The sequence below is a fragment of the Tupaia chinensis genome, unplaced genomic scaffold (genome assembly GCF_000334495.1).
Source record: "Tupaia chinensis unplaced genomic scaffold, TupChi_1.0 Scaffold144346_1, whole genome shotgun sequence".
NCBI lineage: Eukaryota > Metazoa > Chordata > Mammalia > Scandentia > Tupaiidae > Tupaia > Tupaia belangeri.
Window position 1 is genome coordinate 5,022,174 of NW_006204205.1, and position 23,454 is coordinate 5,045,627.

At 36.7% G+C, this 23,454-nt stretch overlaps 1 protein-coding gene across 7 annotated transcripts in view; it reads left to right on the forward strand.

Moving 5' to 3' along the window:
* Positions 1–23,454, forward strand: part of RAPGEF6 (Rap guanine nucleotide exchange factor 6) — a 263,794-nt gene that overhangs the window by 105,324 nt on the left and 135,016 nt on the right. The window contains exon 1 of one of the 7 annotated variants that reach the window (XM_006166900.3): positions 13,605–13,739. The exons of 5 other annotated variants lie outside the window; for them this stretch is intronic. In XM_006166900.3, the coding sequence (XP_006166962.1) occupies positions 13,686–13,739 (54 nt within the window). In that variant the 5' untranslated portion in view covers positions 13,605–13,685. Of the gene's footprint in view, positions 1–13,604; positions 13,740–23,454 lie in introns of those variants that run through there. One more of the 7 variants, XM_006166901.3, reaches the window with a different exon arrangement.

Genomic DNA, 23,454 nt, shown 5'->3' on the forward strand with positions numbered 1-23,454 from the left:
AAATCTTCATTCCCTTAAAAATCTAGTTCACTGTAGCCATTTGGAACCTTGTCCTGAAGGCCCATGGCTTCTTCTCGCTTTGTATACTTTTTAATGTAAAAAGAGCTATTACTTTTATAGTAATAACGTTCTAAGAGCTCATTTGGGTATTGCTTTCAAAGTTTTGAGCACAATTTTTGCTTTTTATTACTTTATTGAGACATAATACATGTTTCACGTTTCAAGTGCACAGTTTGGTTATTTTTGACATATGTACAAGCCTTTGAAACTATCAATAAAATCAAGATCATGAACATTTTCATCAACTCCCAAAATCTGCCATATCCATCCTTTTCTAAATCCCAACCTCAGGCAACCATTAATGTGCTCTCTGTCGCTGCAGGTTAGTTTTCTTTTCCTGAGTTTTATGTAAATAACATTCTATAGTGTATGTCCTTTTTTTGCTTAGCTTCTTTCACTTATGATGATTTTGAGATTTATCCATGTGTTTGTGAATATAACTAGCATCCCCCCCTTTATTCCTGAGTAGTGTTGTATTGTGTGAATATACTACCATTTGTTTCTGTACTCATCTGCTAGTGGATGTATGATTTGTTCTGGTTTGGGGCAGTTAAGATAAAGCCTCTGTTGGGGGCCAGCAAGAAGTGTAGTGGTTAAGGCTCTGGTCTTGCACATGGTTATCCATGGTTCAAGTCCTGGATCTAGTGACTTGCAAATCATGCCAGACATGTGTGTGCGTATACCCAAAATCCCAAGAGGAGAATAAAGGACAAGGGACTGTGGCCTGGCCATCCCCTCTGGGGTGATTTCTCACTTTCCTTCTCTCTCTGTTTCTCTTTGTCTCTCTCTACGAGTATATAACACCCCCATGAAAAAAACAAAAAAAAAAAAAAAAAAAAAGATAAAGATAAAGCCACTGTGAACATGTATGCACAAGTCTTTGTTGCTACATATACTTTTATTTCTCTTAGGTAAATACCTGGGAAGTATGACTTAGTCATATGATAAATAGTTATTTAGCTTTATGAGAAAATACCAAACTGTTATGTAGAGCAGCTGTACCATTTTGCATCCTTTCTGTTACTTGTGAGAATGATAATTGTTCTGCTTTCCCAGCAACACTTGGTATTGTCAGATTTTATTGCTATTTTTTAAATTCTAGTAGTTATAGAGTGGTGTCTCATGTTGGTTTTTAAGTATATATCTCTGATGACTTAAGATGTTGAGCATCTTTTTATATGTTTTATGTACTTATTATAAACCACTTAAATGTTCTTTGCACAATATTCAGATTCTTTCAGAGCTCACACAAACTTAAACATCTTCAAGAATACTCTGAAAACGTTCAGAATACTCTGAAATTTCAGATCTTTGACCTTTTAGAAAAATGTATTTGGCATTTTAAAATAGCAAAAAGGTGATTGGGAGCAATATTTGGTGAGTAGGATGGATAGGAATCCAAGCAGAGTCTTAACATTTAGTTGAGACATCTGTCTTGAATTCTTTCACTAATGGTTTAAGTTCATCTAAATCCTTTGTGTTTTGATTGCTTCACCTTTAAAAATGCCGATGGTAATACCAAGTCTGCCCATCGTACAGAAGGTTACCAAAGTACTTGGAAGATATGTGCACATCCATAGTCTAATCAGTCAGTTATATCTATGGGTTATTCTCTCAAATCAAAATGCCTGTCTTCTCTCAGTTCCTCCATGTTATTACCTTAGTATTTGCCTTTTTCTGTATAGGACTATTACAGTAGATTTTCCCAGACTTCCCCAATCATCTTTCAAAAGTACTGTAAAAGCAGTGTTTTTTTTTTTTTTCATTTTAGGAAATTTAGAAGAATTTTTAAATTGGAAAGTATTTTATAATCTTTTTATCAAGAGTTTTATTTAATCATTTTATTTATTTTATTTAAAAATTTGTTTTTCTCCAGTTACCCTACTGCTAGCTCTGTTTCCTACATTTTCCCCAATCCTTCTGCCACCAAATGGTCTCTGTTTTTCTTCTGTGAGTTCTGAATGAAGCTCTACCAATGTTACTTGTTCTAAATTTACTCTTTGCATGGCCTACCACCATCTATCAGAAAAATTCCAATGTTCTTGTTACTAGATTTTAACTTTGTCCATATATTTAGTTTAATTAAGATCATTTGTGAATCAATAAAATGTGAAAAAAAAATTTAGTATGGGAGCAAGGGAAGGAAAAGGCAAAAAGGAAGTAAAGTAAAAGTACATTTAATTGACAAAAAAGAAGCTATTTGCTGATGATAATGTATATAATAATGTCTTTGTCTTGACTGATAGACATGGTATTTGTGCTGGAAAAAGAAATGTTGTACACTGTAAAGATATATGTGATTAAATGTAAGTTAAAAATATATTATAAAAATATTGACAGGGAAAAAAGAAAAGTTCCAATATGCTAGCACAGAAGGACCTTCATAGTCTAGGCTAGTTCTAATAGAGCTTTCTATGATAAATAATTTCTACTTATACTAAACAAATTTGTTGTTACTTGAATAAACAATGATTTTATGTATATCTCATGTATATACTCTTCCATTTACTTAGAATACTCATTTATTTATTTTTTTAGCAAAGCCTTTTGATCTTCATGACTTAATTTAATCTCCTTTCATAGGAGAACTCCAAGATTTCCTCTTGGGCAGGGGTAGATACAAATCTGCATTCACATCACATCCCATGTAAATAAATACCTGTTAGAATTCATTACACAGCGTGGGGGGCGCCAGCAGATGGTGTAATGGTTACGTCGATGGACTCCCACATAGCCGACCTCGGTTCAAGTCCCAGACCTGGTGTCTTAAACTGACACTGGGCTTGTGTGTGTGTGTGTGCCCAAGATCCCAAGAGGAGAATTGAGGAGAAAGAATTGCAGCATGGCCATCCCCACCCAGGGAGTGATCTCTCACTGTCTATTTCTCTGTCCCTGTCTCTTTCTGCCGAGCATTCGTGCCCTATAGCAAAAACCTTTATTCAAAATAAATAAATAAATAAAAATTCATCATACTGGGGACCAGCCAGGTGGCTTAGTGGTTAAGATGCTAAACTCCCACAGGGCTGACCACAGTTCTAGTCCTGAATCTGGTGGCTTGGAACTTAGTGTAGGTGTGAGTATATGAGTGCCCAAAATCTCTAGAGAAGAAGAGATTGCGGTGTGGCCATCCCCCTAGGGCGTGATTTCTCACTGTCTGTCTCTTTCTACCTCTTCATCAAACTTACATGCCCCAAAGCGGGGGCGGGGGGGACTCTCAACAAAATAATTTACTACACTGTAGTGTAATTGTTTATTTAAATGTCTATCTTCTCATCATATATATGCCTTGAAAATGTGACTCATAAAGATTGTATCCTGGGGACCAGCAGTTAGCATAATGGCTATGTCGCTGGACTCCCACGTAGTCGACCGAGTCCCAGACCCGGTGACCTAAACTCATGCCAGGCGCATGTGCGTGCGTGCCCAAGATCCCGAGAGGAGAATGGAGGAGAAGGGATTGCGGCGTGGCCATCCCCCCTGGGGGGTGATTTCTCGCTTTCTGTCTGTCTGGCAAGTGCACGCGCCCTAGAGCAAAAACGATTGTATCCTGAGAGCATGTTACCTTTCTGAATGAATAGGTGTATTAGTTCTTGAATTAACTTGCTTTAACTTTCTCTATAACTCTGGACAACTTGTATCTTTCTACATTTATTTTAAAGGATGAGACTTTAGAAAATTTATGGAAAAAAGGTATTACAGTACAAATTTATTTTGGTGCCAAAAATTTTTAATCCCCTGTATAATTTTTTTCATAATACACATTTTCTCTGGAACTTTGAAGCCCCTAACATAACTTACAGGTTTGTGAAAAGATTGAGAGAATGAAGAGCTCAGTCTAGTCTCATGCCCTGAAAAACATTCAGTAGTATCAATGCTTTCTTATTGCTGTTATTGTAAATACTGAAAACAAAACAAAGACCTTTGTTTCTATCATTTACAAGATATTTCAATTTATCTATTCTATATCTGGTTGTAAAAAGTGCTTATCAAAATGTGTACGTGTATGTAAATAAATGAAAACAAGTAAGCTAAAGAACCAGAACAAACAGAAAAGAGTAAGAAAAATAAAAATCAATCTCACTTAAGTTAGTGCAGAAAAAATCAAGCTAGCGTATAGTACAGAAAACAATTAGCCAACTACTCCTCTCAAAAACTTTTTATGTAGAACACTCCTCAGAATAACACTTTGAACAAGGTAATTCTTTGTCCAATCTTACAAGATAAAGTAGTTACAAAATATGAATGAAGTTGGATGAGTTGCTATTTTGTGTAAGACAAGAAGCTGGTTAAAGTGAGACAGTGGATGTGTACCAAGAAATGATGATTTGGGTTTTGGAATCACTCATTTGAAGGCTTTCTTTCTAAGAGTTGGTAGCAAGGCTAGTTGTTTAACCTAAATGTCTTAAGTTGTAGATTGTAAAATAATATTCAGACCGTGGTAAGAAAATAGTAGTAGAATATAATAGAATTTATATGTACCGTTATGTTATCCTTTTAAATTTCTGGAATTTTGTGTGTATTGTATTTCATACTGATTATAAAATATTTGGCCAGCAATCTATGTATTATTTTTTAAACAAATTATATGGAATGGTAACTCAATTTTTTTCCCAATACAATGTATGATTTTGATGATTGTAATAATACAGTATATAAATCTTTTCCTCTTTTGACTCCAGGCCACATTTTCAACTTTATGGCCCCATTAAATTTGGAGATTCTTTTCTTTTCTTTTCTTTTCTTTTTTTTTTTTTTTTTGGAGAGGTTTTTGCTCTAGGGCGCATGCGCTCGCCAGACAGAGAGAGACAGAAAGCAAGAAATCACCCCCCAAGGGGAATGGTCATGCCACAATCCCTTCTCCTCCATTCTCCTCTCGGGATCTTGGACATACATGTACACGCGCCCAGCGTGAGTTGCTGGTCTGTCTGGGACTCGAATTGCAGTTGACAACACAGGAGTCCAGCGACATAGCCGTTACGCCAACTGCTGGTCCCAAAGTCATTAAAGTTTTAGCAAAATGTGTTTTGCTTTTATGGAGGTGTGTGTATGTGTGTGTATGTGTGTGTGTGTGTCTGTCTGTCTGTCTGTCTGTCTGTCTGTCTGTTTGATTAATCAGTTTCTGTAGTGAAAAATAGGACTTTGCCCCTCTGTGTGCTCATGAGAACCTGAGGACTTGAGTTCAAATGTTGCTCAGATCTTCTTTATGAACCACTAGTAAATAAACAGTTTAAACATTTATTCAAGTCAAAATGGAGGAGGTAATAAACGCTCTTGTTGCCTCAGTCATCAGGAGAATGCAGAATTTGAACCGTTTAAGTTAGTCACTGATGAAGACACTTTCAGGATTGTGCAGTTTATTTTGTATTCGTGGGCTTCATTGGTCTCGACTGTTTTAAATTATTTTTGATGTTTGGTAAATATTTATAGATTGAACAGATGAGTAAATAAATGAATAATCATCTGTCATTTCTCAGGAAATTTTTACCTGGAACTTTTGCTAATTTTATTGTATGTAAGACAGTGCTGGTCATCCTGCTACTGGGAAATTGGAAACTCCATGTCTGAGAATTTGTAGCTCTTCATTGTTGCCTCTTCTCTCACCCCGTTTACAACCCAGAATATCCTGGACAGGTGTTGTGTTCTTTGCTTTCTGTGTGCAAGAATCTAGTAAATGCTAGGAGACTTCTGCTCCTTGCTTGTCATCCTGGAAATAGTAAAGAATTCTTGATAAGAGGTTCTCCTACCTGGCTAGAGGATCATGTATCCACAGTAGAGAAAAGATGCAGGATTGCTGGGGTTTTTTGTTTGTTTAAGTTCTATTTATTTCTTCCACATGAAAGAGAAACAGACAGACATATACCCCAACAGGTCCTCATGCTGTGATCTACTGTCTTAGCACCTGGTATGCTCAGAGAAGTCCCAGGCTAGGAACCCCAGGACCTTTTCCATGTGGATCCATTGGTTTTACCCCTGTGCCACCACTGACTCTGGTTAGTGTAACTAAAATTAAGTGGGACAAATGCATGAAAAAAATGCTTTTTGTAGAAATCTAAAATTAAAAAATTAGAATCATATTAAGGAGTAAATAATTTACTTAATCCTCAAAACTAGAGAAAGCTTTTCTTTGCTCTTGAGGTGTAGCTTATTAGGTGAGTTGGAGGCTCACTACTCCTTAGAAACAGGGAGGACTTGAGGTCACCCAAGACCAGTGACAACAGTGCATGGTACTGGTGAGCAACAGGGAGGAAGACCATAGGAAAAATCACCAATTTTCTAATCCTGCACACCTTTTAACACTCAGAGATACCTTGAGTAAGTTTGGAAGGATCCTATAGATAACCTGATGACTAGAAACAATCGCAGAGGCTCAAGAAGTATGAGCAACCAACAAAAGGCCTCTCTCCCAAGGGAAATCATCAATCCTGCATCACCCACGTCACTAAAATGGATGTAGTGGACATGTCAGATAAGGAATTCAGAATATTTGTAGTTACCAAACTAACTGAGATAAAAGAGAAAAAGACAAGGAACTCCAGGAGGTGAGGAAGTCCCCATTATCTCCTTTAGACAGATCTTCTAGGCAGAAAATAAATAGAGAGATATAGGAACTAAATGATCCTATAAATCGGATGGGCTTGACAGATATCTATAGAACTTTCCACCCTATGTCCACAACATATACATTTTTCTCACTTGGCATGGAACCTTTTCAAAGACTGACCATATGTTAGGACACAAATCAAGCCTTTACAGATTCAAAGGCACAGAAACTACATACAGCATCTTCTCTGACCATGATTGAATTAAACTCAAGATTAATTTCAAGAAACACTCTAAAAAATACACAAACACATGGAAACAACAACCTACTTCTGAAGGACTTTTTCACTACTGAAGAAATTAAGTCTGAAATCAAAAAATTTATGGAAACAAGTGAACATGAGTACACAAGTTTCCATAATCTATGGGACATGGCAAAAGCAGTCATAAGAGGGAAATTCATAGCAATTAGTGCGCATAAGGAAAGGATGGAGAGATGGCAAATAGATAACCTAACATCATGCCTCAGGGAATTGGAAAAACAACAACAAGCAAACCCAATAAGGCCAGATGAAAAGAAATATAGAAGATTCGAGTAGAAATAAATGAAATAGAAAATAAATGAACAATACAGAAAAAAAAAAAACCTTGAGAAAGCTAGTATTGCTACTGATTTTTAAATGTATATATCTTTGGATTAATTCAGATCTTTTAACTAAATTAGTTAAGGCCGAATATATACATATATGTGTGTGTGTGTGTGTATAGATATATATAGTATCTGTGTGTGTATATATGTGTGTGTGTATATATATATATACAGATCAAGTATATATAGATATATAGATATAAAATTTCTTATGAAGTTACAACTTCCCAAAACAATATTTTTAATGTTATGTTGTATAACAAAGTATTCTCATGTAGCTTTCAATTTTTCTTCTGTTACAAACTGTTTTAATAGATAAACCTTTACATGACTTTTTTTTCCCGAAAATTTATTTATTTATCTAATTCCATTTGTTATTTTAAAATTTGACCAGAGATAGAGAGAGAGAAAAAAAGGGAAAGTGAGAAAAAAGCCTCCAGATCTAGGATTCGAACGGCGGTTGGCTATGTGGGAATCCAGCACCTTTTTAACCACCATGCCAGCTGCCAGCCCCTACATGAGTATGTTCTTAAAATTGACTCATTGGAATTATATTATATATTACAGGGTTAAGGGTGTCGAAGTTATTTTTAAGGTTTTTTCATATATATTACTTCTAAATAATCATTTAGGAGGTTTTTCTTTATTATTTTCATCTATGAACTTCATGGGTATTGAGAGGAGGACAGCAGGACACATATCTCCCTTAACAATGACATTGAGGCCGGCAGGTGGCATGGTGGTTAAAGGTGCTGGTGCTGAACTCCCATACGGTAGACCACGGTTTGAGTCTTGGACCTGGCAGCTTGTTTTCTCACTTTCCCTCTCCTTTTTGCTCTTGCTCTGTTTATCTCTGGGCAAATTAAAATAAATAAATAAAGTTAAATAAAAATTCTTAAAAAAAAAATGATTCATATGAATTTCCTGTGGGGGAACCAGAATCAGAAAGATTTTTTTTTATTATTAAAACATTTTACATAGTGAGGCCAGCAGGTGGCATGATTGTTAAGGCACTGGACTCCCACATGGCCAACTGAGGTTGAGTCCAAGACCTGGCAGCTTGTTTTCTCTCTCTCTCTCTCTCTTTCTCTCTCTCTCTCTCTCTCTGTTTCTCGTGATCACTCATGCCCTATAGAAAATTTTAAAATAATGATGATAAATAAAATTTAAAAATAATATTTTACATAGTAATTGCTAAAGAACGCTCCTTTGGTGATTATTCAGAGCAACTCCGATACAAATGAATACCATTGTACCAGCAATCCAATTGTAAGGGGAATGACAGCTACCCACACGTGGCAAACAAATTAATGTTGATTATTGCCGTTTGGTTTGACTTGTTGTTTGGTAACTATTTTGCTCTATATTTGGCTTTTATCATATTAGAAAATGTAGTTGTTTTTTTTGTTTTTGTTTTTTTTTTTTTTGAGAGGTTTTCGCTATAGGGCGCGTGCGCTCGCCAGACAGACAGAGACATAGAGACAGAAAGCGAGAAATCACCCCCCAGGGGGGATGGTCATGCCGCAATCCCTTCTCCTCCATTCTCCTCTCGGGATCTTGGGCACGCATGCACACGTGCCCGGCGTGAGATTTAAGCCACCGGGTCCGAGACGCGAACCGCGGTCGACTACGTGGGAGTCCAGCGACATAGCCATTACGCTAACTGCTGGTTCCCAGAAAATGTAGTTTTTGAAGTTAGAAAAATAATAAAAAGGTAATTTCTAATGTAATCCATGAATTTTTAGATTGGGACAATATTCTTGATAGTTTTACTTTAAAATGAAATTTCATCTTGTATGTATTCAGCTCTCTTTTAATTATTGGGCAGATTTTATTTTTTGTAGAAAATGAATGCACTATTTAAAATGTAAGGTTTGCATATAGTATGTAACATACTTGACTGTCACTACATATGCAAAGTATATATTCTTTTTGTGTGTGTATGAAAAGTTAGATCTGTACAGCATAAGAGAAAGCAGAAGCATGGTATAGTGCCTTTTATTGTTCTTTCAGTTTCAGTGATTCTAATTATAGAAGCTTACATCACCTTACTTGATGATGATAGCTTCTCTCTCGTTTTTGCTTTTTCTTCCTCGATTGCTCCCTAAGGATGGATCATATTTCATAGTGAATATGTGCCCTGCTGGTGGCTTTGACAGAGATTTTCAGTAGCATTTGGTGATCAGTGGACACAGATGACAGTATGCAGAAGCACACTGCTTTTTTTTACAAAAGAATACAAGGGTAGTGTTGATACTCAGGCTTCTCCTGCTTCAGAAGGCTAAGGAATGGTTAGGATGCACTTTGAAAGCAAGAAATCTTGAGGGGTACCAGTAATTAGAGCTAACCATGTCTGATAACTACAAAAATTCGTTTCTGGTGTTCAAATTAAGCACGAGAGGAAAGGGGGTGGAACAGCTTGTTATGATCCTTGTATATACCCCTGACTGTTGTAGTAAGCATAATTCATTTATTTTTCAAAAGGATTAAAGTGTATTTACTATGTAAACAAGTGCATTTAACAGTTTATATTTCACAGGCCAGATACAATACTTAACAACTAAATTACAGAAATGAGTGACCTGTTTATTTCATTTTGTAAAATTACAGAAATTTCCTTTGTTCCTAATTTCCTTTGGAGTTCAGCTTCTGAAAATTGTGGTGATAATATTTTATTTTGCAGATGAGAAATAAATTGGATGAATATGCCTAAGATTAGTATATATCTGGTTTTTGTTGTTTATAATGCCTACAGTGTGTCTTCTGTGACAGCTTATCTTTATCCATAATGACCTTTTCTTTCACTCCTTCTGTTGTTATTTATTAAACTATTTACAGTTAGTTTAATAACTGTCAGAGCCTTATTTTTGGTTTTCTGTGTCATTTCTTTTCAAGTGAAGATGATTTCATCAATGTGACTTAACATCATGGCATTTCACATACAGGGGAGATGTGTTCTTACAGCTGTCCTAGGGCGAGGATTCCTAGACAGCCTGTGTGTACATTAGGACATTCTTCCTTCTGGAGTTACTTTTATTTGAATTGGTTACAATTATGAAGTGATATCACTTATAAAAGTGATACAGGTGAAAAATAGATTATTCATATATTTCATTAAGTAGATTGTCATATAATTTAGTTATTTGATAAAATACTGACTTCTCTTCAAAGGATATTTAATTTCTTCCTTCAGTAATTAATTAAAAGGTTAAGTCAAAATTTCTAAAGAAACAACATAGTATGATGTCATCAGAATGCAGATAGCTTCACAAATTGAGTGTAGGGTTTTTTGTTGTTGTTCGTGATTTTTGCATAAAAGGTTCATTATACAGTTTCCTAGAATAGCACATACTAGGGGATGTTTAGTAGAACAAGTGAAAGGATGATGTCATCTTCACTTATAAGCCAAACTAAAGAAAGAGATAGATTTGTTCCTTTATTGAGTTGGTGTTTACTATAGTAAGTTTAACATATGGCATTAGTGGATCACATTTCACACACTGGGCAGCTTTTTTTTTTTTTTTTTTCTTACGGCCAGCTAAGAGATGGCTGTCTCCCTTGCTCAGCTTGAAATCTTCCTTTGTGTGTTATCAGCATGATTTATAAAAAGGGGGAAAGGCTCCCATTAGGATTTTGCCTTTTGATTTGGTTATAATTTATCCTACTGGTACTATACATTGAATATAATTATTGTCTGGCCTTGAAACTGTAATATTCTTGACTCTTGTTACTGATTTTTGTGTTTAAACTGTCCTTCAGAAATGTATCTTTAGCAAAAGTTTGTCTTTATCCACATACAGAGTATTTTCTAAATCTTTCTACATAAAAAATAAATTATTGCTATTAGATTTTAGTTAATTTATACTTGAGTGCTTTATATTTATTGAATTTCCAAGTGATTTATAATTTACTTAATTAAAGATATATTGATGCTCGAAAATCAACCTGTACAAAAATGCCATGTTTTACATTTAGAAAAAGAGTCATGGTTATTGTATTTGTGAGATTAAATTTTTACATTTAATGCAGACTTTGTGTATATTTTGTAATTTTTGCAAGAAATACAATTCTTGTGTTTTATAGAATCCTAAATTTATAAGTAATCATGTATCTTAAAAGTATATCTTGTCTTTGTTCAGGGTAATTCTTAGTTTTACTTAGTTAAATTTTAGTCATGTGTATAATAGCCTAATTCAGATTGGCAGCATAGTGTTGTTTAGAGAGTGACTCAGACTTTGCCCAAGGATGTTGAAAAACTCATGTATATATGTGTAGGCCTAAATGGCAAGATATTTCTTACTTCTGCTTTGTGGAGTCCTGTATAACACCTTATCTCTCATGTAATACCTCCTCTTACATTGCACACCCCCTTCTCTCCAAAAAGGAGGTATTTGTTGAATGAATGGCAAAATAATTTTATTACTTTGATTTGTTCATTGATTGCAGTTCTCATAATTGTGCTGCCTGGAGTTGTAAGTAACTGTAGTTTACCATTGGAAACTATAGTTATATCTTACTTTGGCCATTGGGAGGCACCGTTACAAGGTTAAGTGCTTAAATGGGATTATCTGCAGTAGGACCCTTGTGGCAGAAGCACGAAGAATGAGGGTGGGTACTAGAGATATTGTGTTTTCAGATGGGAGATGGGATAGCAAAATTAAAATTTTTTTCTCTGTGGTTTTTAAAGAAAATTTGGGCAATTTCATTTTAGCCCAAGCTCACTTTAAAGCAGGTTTAATTATTTTCTTCTCTGATTTCCTTGAGTTTTGCTGGCTTCTTGTCTCTTTCTAGGAATTGAACATTGGGCTACAGGAAAGTGTACCATATTGCATAGATTATTGTTCTTCCTTAAAGGAGTTGGTGCATGCTACAACTATTGTGCCTGTGATTTTTTTCTCACTTTCCTTGCAAAATAAAGTCTATTTCCATTTATGTTTATTGATTACATAAAAATCTTAGTACCAGTTTTTATACTTTTCAGGTTAATTTAGAGTGATCCTTAAGGTTATATTTTTCAGAACATTTATTTGATAAATGGCAGGTTTTACAAAAAGAACCCCTGAACTAGTAGTGTTACAAATACATGTGTGGTATTTGAGAATCAGGCTGCCTTATGTATTTGGAATGCAAGAGTATTTTACCAGAGCTCATTATTTTCCCTTGGGAGAACAATGCTGTGTTAAATTTGAATAATAGTATTAGGAAGTATGGCTTCCCAAATACAACTGTGTTTCAGTGTACAGAATTAAAAGTCAAAATGGATTTTTAAAAATTGTGAAGTAGATGATTGCTTAAGACAGTTTTTTTCTTACAGAATTTAGCTCGCTGAAACATCTCATAGGAGAGAGAGAGAGAGAGTGTGTGTGTGTGTGTGTGTGTGTGTGTGTTTTCGATAAATTGCTCTTTGGGCTACATCTGCAGATACAGTAGCCAATTGATCTAATGCAGTTTCTGAAGGCTTTCTATACAGGTGATGTCATCCTTTTAGCTCTATTCTCCTCCCACTCTCTTTCCGTCTTATTAGATATTTCATCTTACTGCAGAGCGTAGAATCAATAGGAGCTTCTCCTTAGGGAGCTGCTGTGAAACAGGCAAGGACAGTAGGAATTAAGACACTAACATATAGTCTTCCTTCAGCAGAGATGTAGTGTTTTTGTATCGTATCATATATAAATTTTTAACCAGAAAAACCAGACTTAGATCAACGGTGCTGTCTTTCTGATGCATTAGAACAAGAAGCAGTACTGCAGAGCTGTAAATAGTGCATGGGAAAAGAGAAAATAATTTGAATTTTGGAGATGCTCAGGCATTCTGCAGGACAAACCTGTTAGAGCATATATCTTCTACCTACTGATTCCTCAGTGGTTTTTTGTTTGGCTTGTTGATTGGTTTTGTTTTAAACATCTCATGGTTCAAAATACAAAGAAGAAACTTTAATCTTCAGGATACAGTGTTGTGGTTTGCCTCTGAGGCAGAAGAATCACTGCAGTGCTTGCTCTACAGAATGAAATAAGTTGAAGAAAAGACAAAGCTGTATTACAGAAAGAAAAGGTTTCACAGAATCCAGGAACACAGATTTGGTGCATGTTGTCTTATTTGAGTTGATTGATACAGTATTAACTGTTGTGCTACCACTGTGCATGTCTGTGCCAGGCGCCTGAGAATGCATGTATGTGTCTGTATGTACTCAGCCAGAAATATAAGCATCTTGTTTTACTGAGATTTGCTTGTTAAAGTGAACATTCTCATAAGAACTGTTTGCAGTTACTTAGAACAATAAGCTCTTGAATTCAGTTTGAAAAGGTGTTTGGAGAAGCTGCCTTTATAAAACATTACAGTGGTATATGATTTACAAAAAGAAACTCAACAGTTTTGTCAACATACTCATCGGTGTGGCTCTGGTTTGAAAAGGATACTACCTTTTCCAGCCTAGGAAATGGCTTTTCTTGTTCGCTGTTACGCCAATTGTCTTCAGCCATGGGCCTCCAAAGTAAGTAATTGTTACTCTTTTCTTGAGATTGATATAATCCAGTTTAAATTTAAATTCTACTTTGAATTGCAAATGAGCTTTATTATATTACTGTATTTTCCAAACTTAAAAAATAAAACCTACAAAGCAGTCCTAAAAAGCTCAAATTCATTACTATTTTGTTTTTTAATTTAAAGATCTCTCTGTATCATTCTGATGTAACATTTAAGATTTAAAAAGTGCTTTTTAAATAATCTGTATAAACAGAACGCAGTGCACTTGAGGTACACTCTTCAGACTGAATTGTCCCTTGGTTATGATTGTTTCTGTACTTCTCTGTGGTCATACACTTAAACTTGAATGTGTTCTATTTCTTCATTTTCTTAAATGATTGATGTATTTAGATATGTTAGTCTAATCCCTAGCTTATATTGCCAATTTTTTTCTGATATGATACCATCAGATTCATTATGATCAAAGTGTACTATTTTATGAAGACTAAGTGATTTTTAAGCACTAAAATACTGTGCTTGTCATTTTTAAATGAGCATTAACTCACAAAAAGGCAAACTACTACACAGTAGGCTGTGCTAGGTTGTAGAAAAACATGCACTGTAATTCAAGAAATTTTATTGTTCATTGTGATTATATAGTCTGCAATTTGATGGCACTTAAGTTATCTTTCCTTTTGTGTGTGTCAGTTTCAAGATAAAGTATAGAAGTATTAATTTTTAATTTTTAAAAATAAAACTAAATGTTTTCAAAATGGTAACTTGGATTGTGTTCAGATTTCTTTATAGTTCTCCTGAAAAGAGACAGGCACAATAGAGGCATTTCTTAGGTGATCTGAAATCATGTCTTTGTTTAAAGGTTGTCATTGGTGGTGACTAAGGGAGAAATACTGTGATAGCATCATGGTGTGCTGCTTTATCTGGCCTAGTTCATTGCATATCTTTCTTAAAGGCAGCTTCTGGAAGGGCATTTCAATTCACTGTCCATTTGGCAAATAACTGATTGAAGTTTAGAGAGCTGGAAAGAAGACTATATACAGTTCATTTGTGCTATTACCTGCTAAAGCATAGATGGTCTTTTTATTACAAATGCCACCTGTGGGGCCAAGCATTGCTGATATGTGATAGTGACACTGCTAGAGTTTAAACTGCTTCTAGAGGGAAAATGAGTAAGACTAGGTTTAAAAAAAAAAAAAAGCTTTAAAGAAAATTAAGAGTAAGATACAAGGGGGTATATTTCTTTAAGTTATCCAAAAAAAAAAAAAAAGCTTTTGAAGGTACCTGTAGTCAACTCTTGATCTAAGATTTAACAAGTGTAGGTCAAAAAGGATTTTAAAGATCAGATTCTAGGATTTCATTAAATGCCAACAAATATTAATATGAGCAGGAGTCTGTGATTGTCATTTTTCTATGTAAATTAAATATCTTTAAGGATACATGTCTCTTTACCCACTCCCACTTCTCTCTTGTTACTATTGATGGAATTTTAACTTGGAATTATGATTGAACATATTATACTTGTTACTGATTTTTCATATTTGCTTTTTGTTTTCTAATACATTTGACTGGGTTTACTTTTATTTATTTATTCATATATTTTGCCCATGCTTTTGCTTATGCATTATTACTGTTTAATTTATTTATTTTCTTGCAAAAATAAGTAGTTTTGCCAGCAAGGTTCTGTGTGGGTGTGAACGTTAGTATTCAAAATAATTTTTTTTTTGAGAAGTGTTGTTTGTTTTTGTTTGTTTGTTTGTTTTTGTTTTTGTTTTGCTATAGGGCGTGTGCACTCACCAGAGAGACAGAGAAACAGAAATTGAGAAATCATCCCTCTGGGGGGATGGCCACGCTGCAATCCCTTCTCCTCCATTCTCCTCTAGGATCTTGGGCACACACACATGCACCCAGCATGAGTTTAAGCCCCTGGGTCTGGGTCTCGAACCACGGTCAACTACACAGGAGTCCAGCAACATAGCCATTACGCCAACTGCTGGTCCCCAAAATAATTTATATGTATGCTTAAGTAATCATTTAGTTGGATGTAAAATAATAAATTTAAAGTTTTTTCCCTTTAACACTTTGAAAAAGTTAAATCACTGTCTTCTGGCATCAAATATTGCTGATAAGAAGTCTGAACTCATTGTAATTCTTGTTTCCTTGTCAAATAATCAGTTTTTCTACTGGTTAGTGGTTTGTTTTTGTCTTTGATATTACGAACTTTTCATGGAATATTTTGTTTTATTTCTCCTTACTACTTGGAGGGATTGACTCAAGCATAAACATTTTGTCTTCAGTTGTGAAAAACATGTTAATTTTGGAAGACTGCAACTCCTTCATTTTCTGTAACCTCTCCAGATGTTAGAACTATAGAACCATGTGCCTATTCATGTCTTCAAATATTTGGTTTCATACTTTATTCTCACTCTGAAGTCTCATTTGATCTTCTAGCTTTCTGTTCATCCTCCCTTTCTGACCAGTTGTTATTAGTCTAGTCATCTTTTAAATTAATAATGTAATTGATCATTGTATTATTTATTTCTGAAATCCCTGAAGCCATACTTTTTCATAACTACTTTTGTATCATAACTTCTTTTTATTTTGTAGATGCTATTTTTTGTTTGTTTGTTTGTTTGCTTTTCCCATAGGGGTGTGCACTTGCCAGAAAGACACAATGAGACAGAAAGTGGGAAATCACGCCTTAGGCGGAATAGCCATGCCACAATCTCTTTTCCTCCATTCTCCTCCTAAAATTTGGGGCATGAGAGAACCAGCAGTTAGCGTAATGACTATGTCGCTGAACTCCCACATAGTTGACCACGGTTCGCATCCCGGACCCGGTGGCTTAAAACTCACGCCGGACGCATGTGCGTGCCTGCCCAAGATCCCGAGAGGAGAATGGAGGAAAGGGGATTGCGGCATGACCATCCCCCCTGGGGGATGATTTCTTGCTTTCTGTCTCTATGTCTCTCTCTGTCTGTCTGGCGAGTGCACGCGCCCTGTAGTGAAAACCTCTCAAAAAAAAAAATTGGGGGGAATGCACATGTACATACCTGGCATGATTTTCAAGCCACTGGGTCCAGGACTCAAACCACAGTTGGTCATGGGGGAGTCACTTTAACAACCATGCTACTTGCTGGCCCCCATGGATGCTATTCTTTTCTTTGTTGTTATTTTTTTTTTTTAATTGTTTGTTTGTTGGGACCAGCAGTTAGCGTAATGGCTGCAAAAACCTCTCAAAAAAAAGAAAAAAAAAATTGTTTGTTTGTTTTGCCTTAGGGCATGTGTTCTCACCAAAGAAACACAGAGAGAGAGAGAGAGACGTGAGAAGAAAATGAGAAATCACCCCACCCCACCCCCGTCGGGGGAATGGCCACACAGCAGTTCCTTCTCCTCCTTTCTTCTGGAATTTTGGGCACACATGCACACATATCCAGCATGATTTTCCAAGCTGCCAGGTTTGGGACTCAAATCAGAGTCCAAGGCCTAAGGCCTTAACTATCATGCCACCTGCTGGCCCCTTCTTAATATTCTCTTTCTTCAAATGTATATCTTCTTTTAGTTCAGTTTTTGTTTTTGTAGTAGTTTTTGTTTGTTTGTTTCTCTTAGGTGGTTGACTTTCCTCAAGTGATTCTTAGGAGCTCATTTTCCTAATCTGTAAGGATCGCTTGCTTGACGTGACCAGTTACTGGATGGAGGAGTTCATACCACTTCGGTTTTCATTGAATATTTTCCCTCTTTAAGGTGCTTCTATTGTCACTGGTCATTATATGCACGGTAAACTTTACAGGACATTTGTTGATCCCTTTCCTACTTCGCCCAGGTACTTGACACAGCTGATAATTCTCTTTCTGACAGATTTTATTCAGAGTGAAAAATCCAAGTCTTCACTATGACTTAGTAGATGGTCCTGTGCTCCTTCCCTCTCCCCTTGTCTCCTACTGCGCTCCTCTTTGTTTGCTTCAGCCACTCTGGTTTCCTTGCTTGTTCTTTGTCAAGTATCCTCATACTGATCTTTTTTCTCAAGTCTGTCTGCATTTACTTTTAATAAACTTACTATTAAATGTAAATATTGATTGAAAGCTTGTCTGTGATTTTGAAAATATTAAAGTGGGGAGAAACGTATTTTAGAATTGAAAACTTTAATGTTTCTTAGCTAAGCAGTTCAATACTACCACCCCCACCCCCAAGTCTTCATCTTTTAGTAAAATTAATGACTTAGGAGTGCTCTGTATTTCTCCTGCTGTCTCACATGCATCACACATGGTGATCTCCTGGTGTTTCCCTATGGCTATAAAGAAGAGAGATAGCTATTTTCTTTAGGATTCTTGAGAAATTCTAGATTCTGTAAATTAGGCTCTAGACTAATTTTTAGATCTTAGAGTCTGTTTTTAACTCTTCTCTCACTTACAGCTGATACTTTTCTGTATATATCAGTCTTCTAGTTTTAGAAGCTTCCTTATAATTTTGACATTTGCTTTTAATTTCATAAGACCACCATCTTCTTGTGCCTTAACTAATATCTTCTGTCTCTCATATATGTGATTTACTTGCATTATCATCTTCTATGCTTCCAGGGTAATTTTTTTCTTTTTTGTTTTTTAGATTTTTGCCATAGAGCATGTAAACTCACTGGAGTGAAAAAGAGAGACAGAGGAAGTGAGAAATCATCCCTAGGGGCAGTGGCCACTCCATAATCCCATTTTATCCATTCTTCTCTTGGGATTTTTGGCACACAAGTGCACACCTGTTTTTTCCCAAACTGTGGGGTCTGGGACTCAAACTACAGAGTCAAACATGTGGGCTACATTCCCTTAACTTCCATGCCATCTGGTGACCCCCAGAGTAATCTTTTTAAAAAGCGAATTTCTTCCAATCGTGTTCTTAAAACTCTTCAGTGGTTCTCTTCTAGTACAGGAAATCTCAGCACTCAGGAATGCTACATCTGGCCCTTCATCTCCTGTCTTTCTGTATACATCCCTCTGACCTACACTGGTTTGCTTACTGTTTTTTAATGTATCGTGTTTATTTAAGCCTCTGGCCCAGTGCTGTTCAACAGAAATATAATATAAACCACATATGTAATTTTTAAAAATTACTTATTTATTTTCATTTGGCCAAGAAGTGAGAGGGAAAGTGAAAAAGTAAGCCATCAGATACAGGACTTGAACTGTGTTCAGCAGTGTGGGAGTCCAGCACCTTAACCACCATGCCAACTGCCAGCCCCTGCATATGTAATACTAAACCTTGTAGTAGCTACATTTTTAAAAAGGAAGTTGACAAAGTACATCTAGAACATCTGAAACATTATTTCAACATGTAATAAAACATATAATAAGTGTTAATGAGATTTTTACATATTTTTCATACTAAATCTCCTAAATCAAATATATATATTACATTTAGAGGATGTCTCAGTCTAAACTAGCCATACTTCAGGTTCTTAGTAGCTCATGTGCTATGAGTAGGACTACTGTTAGCTCATGAGAAAAGTCATGACACATTTTTGCATACAAAAACATAGAAAATGGGGCCAGCAGGTGGTGTGGTGGTTAAGGCATTGGACCACTAGACTCCCACATGACCAACCACAGTTCGAATCCCAGACCAGTCTTGGCGGCAGGCGCGCTCTTGCTCGCTCGCTTGCTCTCTCTCCCTCTCTCTCTCTCTTCCTAGTAAATAAAAAAAATGATATTAATAATTCTTTAAAAGAAAAACAGCAAAAATACATTATGACCTTTTTGACAACCCAATATACTAGACCGTTCTGGGTCTTTGTCAGTACTGTTTAATGTATTTAGTCTTGATTATCCCTAGGACTCATCTCAGACATCATTCTCCCTGCTTTCTACCCTGGTGAGAATGAAATCTTCCTAAGTTACTTTAGTATTTTAATTTTTTTTAAGGTTTTTGCCATAGGACGTGTGTACTTGCCAGGGAGAGAGAGAAACAGTGAGAAAGAAAGTGAAAAATCACCCCTCAAGGGGATGACCATGCCACAGTCTCTCCTTTGGAATTTTGGGCATGCACACACACATGCCTGGTATGATTTTTAAGTCACCAGGTCCAGTGCTCCAACCATGGTTGATCATGTGGGAGTCAAACCTCTTAACCACCATACCACCTGTTAGCCCCAATTGTTTTTCTTTTTTTTTTTTTGGAGAGGTTTTTTGCTATAGGGCGCATGCGCTCGCCAGACAGACAGAGAGAGACATAGAGAGAGAAAGCGAGAAATCACCCCCCAGGGGGGATGGTCACGCCATAATCCCTTCTCCTCCATTCTCCTCTCGGGATCTTGGGCACGCACGCACACGCGCCCGGCACGAGTTTTAAGCCACTGGGTCCGGGACGCGAACCGCGGTCGACTACGTGGGAGTCCAGTGACATAGCCATTACGCTAACTGCTGGTTCCCGCAATTGTTTTTCTTTTTAACCTCCCAAACCTCAAGATTTCTTTTCAATTTTAAGTTTTTTTCTTTCTTCCATGAGCAGGAGAATACCACCAATGGGGCTTGATTCTATGGTCCACCCATGAGGCTCAGCCAACCTTGGATCATGGGCACTTGAGTGCCTGGCATACTCAGGGAGGTCTCTAGATGTGAACCTGGAACCTTTCTTTGTGGGTCACCTTCACAGAGCATTGTGTTTCACTGCCGCGGCGTCATCTAGCCCCCTTTTACTCACTTTTGTTATGGCATCAGGTATACCCTAGTTGCTCCTTGTTTAGTAAACAGAACATTGAACCATTAAGTGTGTTAGAAACCTACCTGTATTTACAGTAAATGAGTATAGAGTTCTGAAATGTCTTCCTATGAGTAGCACACAAGAACTTAATGGATTTCGCTTTGTGTCCAAGAATCATCTTTATTCTTGTTTTTGGTTTTTTCGTTTGTTTGTTTGTTTGTTTGTTTGTTTTTTAGTTTGCTGTAGGGTAGTCACGAGGATGTGGGCGGAGAGAGAGAGAGAAAGTGAGAGATCACCCCCCTGGGAGGATGGCCATGCCACAGTCCCTCCTCTTAGGCTTTTGGGCCTGCACACATTCACTTACATCATGATTTTCAAGCCTCCAGGTCTAGGGCTCGAACCACTCAGTTGACCATGTGAGATCCAACTGCTTTAACCTCCATGCCACCTGCTGGTTCATATTCCTTGTTCATTTTAAGGTTAATGGAAAAGTGATTTCTGAATAGGCAGAGTGCTTCTATAATACAGCAGTTACACTTTAAAAAGTTAAGTTTTAACAATGTAGTTAAGAATTTAACAATGAGGGACTGGCAGGTGCCGTGATGGTTAAGGTGTTGGACTCCCACATGGCCAACCGTATTCAAGTCTTGGACCTAGTGACTTGCTTTCTTGTTTTTCCTTTCTCCTCTCTCTTTCACTGTCTTTCTCTGTTCATATTAAAAAATAGTAATAACAAATGAAATTAAATAAGTAGTTCTTTTTTTTTTGGAGAGGTTTTCGCTATAGGGCGCGTGAGCTCGCCAGACAGACAGAGACATAGAGACAGAAAGCGAGAAATCACCCCCCAGGGGGATGGTCATGCTGCAATCCCTTCTCCTCCATTCTCCTCTCGGGATCTTGGGCACGCACGCACACGCGCCCGGCGTGAGATTTAAGCCACCGGGTCCAAGACGTGAACCGTGGTCGACTACGTGGGAGTCCAGCAACATAGCCATTACGCTAACTGCTGGTTCCCAATAAGTAGTTCTTTTTTAAAAAAAAGAATTTAGCAGTGATTTTTGAGGAATGACATTTTATTGGGGAATTGTGCAATTTTCTTCCCTTTTTTTTTTTTTTTTTTTAATTTTAGTGGTAATTTTAGTGGAGGGCTCATGTACTTATGTGAGAGAGAGAGAGAACCCAACAGTGGGGTATGGTCACACAGTAGTCCTTTCTACTACATTTATCCATGTTTTCGAGATTTGGAGCATGTATGCACACATACCCAGCTTGTTTTTCAAGCCACCCACCAGGGCCAAGAGTCAAACCACATGGTTGCCCATGTGGGATCCAGTTTCCTTACCACCAAGCCACTGGATTGGCCCAGAATTATGTAACTTTTAGACATTTATTATTCTTAGAGCTAATAGCAAATATTATTGCTCTTGAATGCTTTTTCCTTTTTATTTGTTTATTTCTTGAAAGTAAGAGAGACAGGCAGAGAGAGAGGCCCCCTCCACAGTGTCCACACTACAATCCTTCCCCAGCTTTCCCCGCCAGCCAGGGTCACAAGCACAAGGACACACCCAGTATATACAAGTCAGCTGGGAAACTGAACCTACCAATCTTCCATGTGGATCCAGCATTGCTGAGCTGTGCATTACCCTTGCACTACCACACCTGGCCCTTGAATGCTCTTCTGTTAAATGAAATACTGCTTGAATGAAGATTATAAGGGACAAAAAGTTTTAGATAGCAAAGTTTCTTATTTAAAGTTATTTCCCTCCTGTCATTCTTACTGTAGCAGGTTATCCTTGCAGAATAAGTTTCTAAAACATGAAGTAGAATCTTGAACATTTATGTTTTATTACTCTTAATACTATACATGCCTACATTCATGCTAATCCAGGTTCAAATTGGTCTCCACTCTCTACTGCTACCTCTTTTAAGCTGAAATACTGCCATATTTTTGACCTAGCAGTAATTGTCCTATAAAGTTTTTCCTGGAAGGATACATGGGATTATTCCAAAGCATTATTTCTTACACTGACAGACTGTTATTAAAAATATTGGGAAAAATAAGTTTAAATAATGCTGTGTGAAATAGGTTTCTATATTGTGAGAAATCTTGAACCTTCCATTAACTATGCTTACATTTATTATACAGAGCTAAGGGAAATACGTAATGTTTTCCAAATTATCCAACTGTGGAACTTACCTCACCACCATTTGTTTGTTTGTTTTAAACAAACAAGTACATGAGCCCTCCACTAAAATTAAAATGAAAAAAAAAAAAGGGAAGAAAATTGCACAATTCCCCAATAAAATGTCATTCCTCAAAAATCACTGCTAAATTCTTTTTTTTAAAAAAGAACTACTTATTGGGAACCAGCAGTTAAACCCATGAATTTTATGCCCTGGAATAGAATTTCGAAGAATACAACTAGTGCTGCCCTGTGCGAAATATTAAATGTGCTTATGCTGAAACTTCATCTATTCTCGTATCCATGGAAACTTTCTGAGCAGCAGTGACAGTGTTTAGAAGTCAGTTATAGTCATTTACTTATTCTACAAATACTGAATGAGCAGGAGTTGTATGTGAACTCCCAATTTAATATCAGGAAATGATTTATCAGGAAAGAGCAATGGATTTAGAATCAGGCTGCTAGGTTTCAGATCCTGGATCCCCTGCTTCCTAGCTAAATGACCATTTGACCATATGACCTTTGTAATTTCCCTAAGCCTTGCTTTCCTAATCTGTAAATTGGGTGTAATAATAATATCTGCCTCATCCGTTCACTTGATATTTTGCTACAGTTTACATATTTGGTACATTTAGTGAACTCTGAAATGTTAACTGCAATCACCATCGTAATGGAGGTTGAGGCAGTCCCTAGGTGCTACCACTTATAAATCTTTCTCCATTCTTCGCTATTAGACTGAGCTTCTTAAAGGCAGGATCCATCTCTTTTTACCTTTCTGTCACTAGCTGAGTTCCTGGCGTAGAGTACAGCACAGTATTTCCAAGCCAGTCTGCAAACGAGCTCTTCTGGCTTTGGTGCATT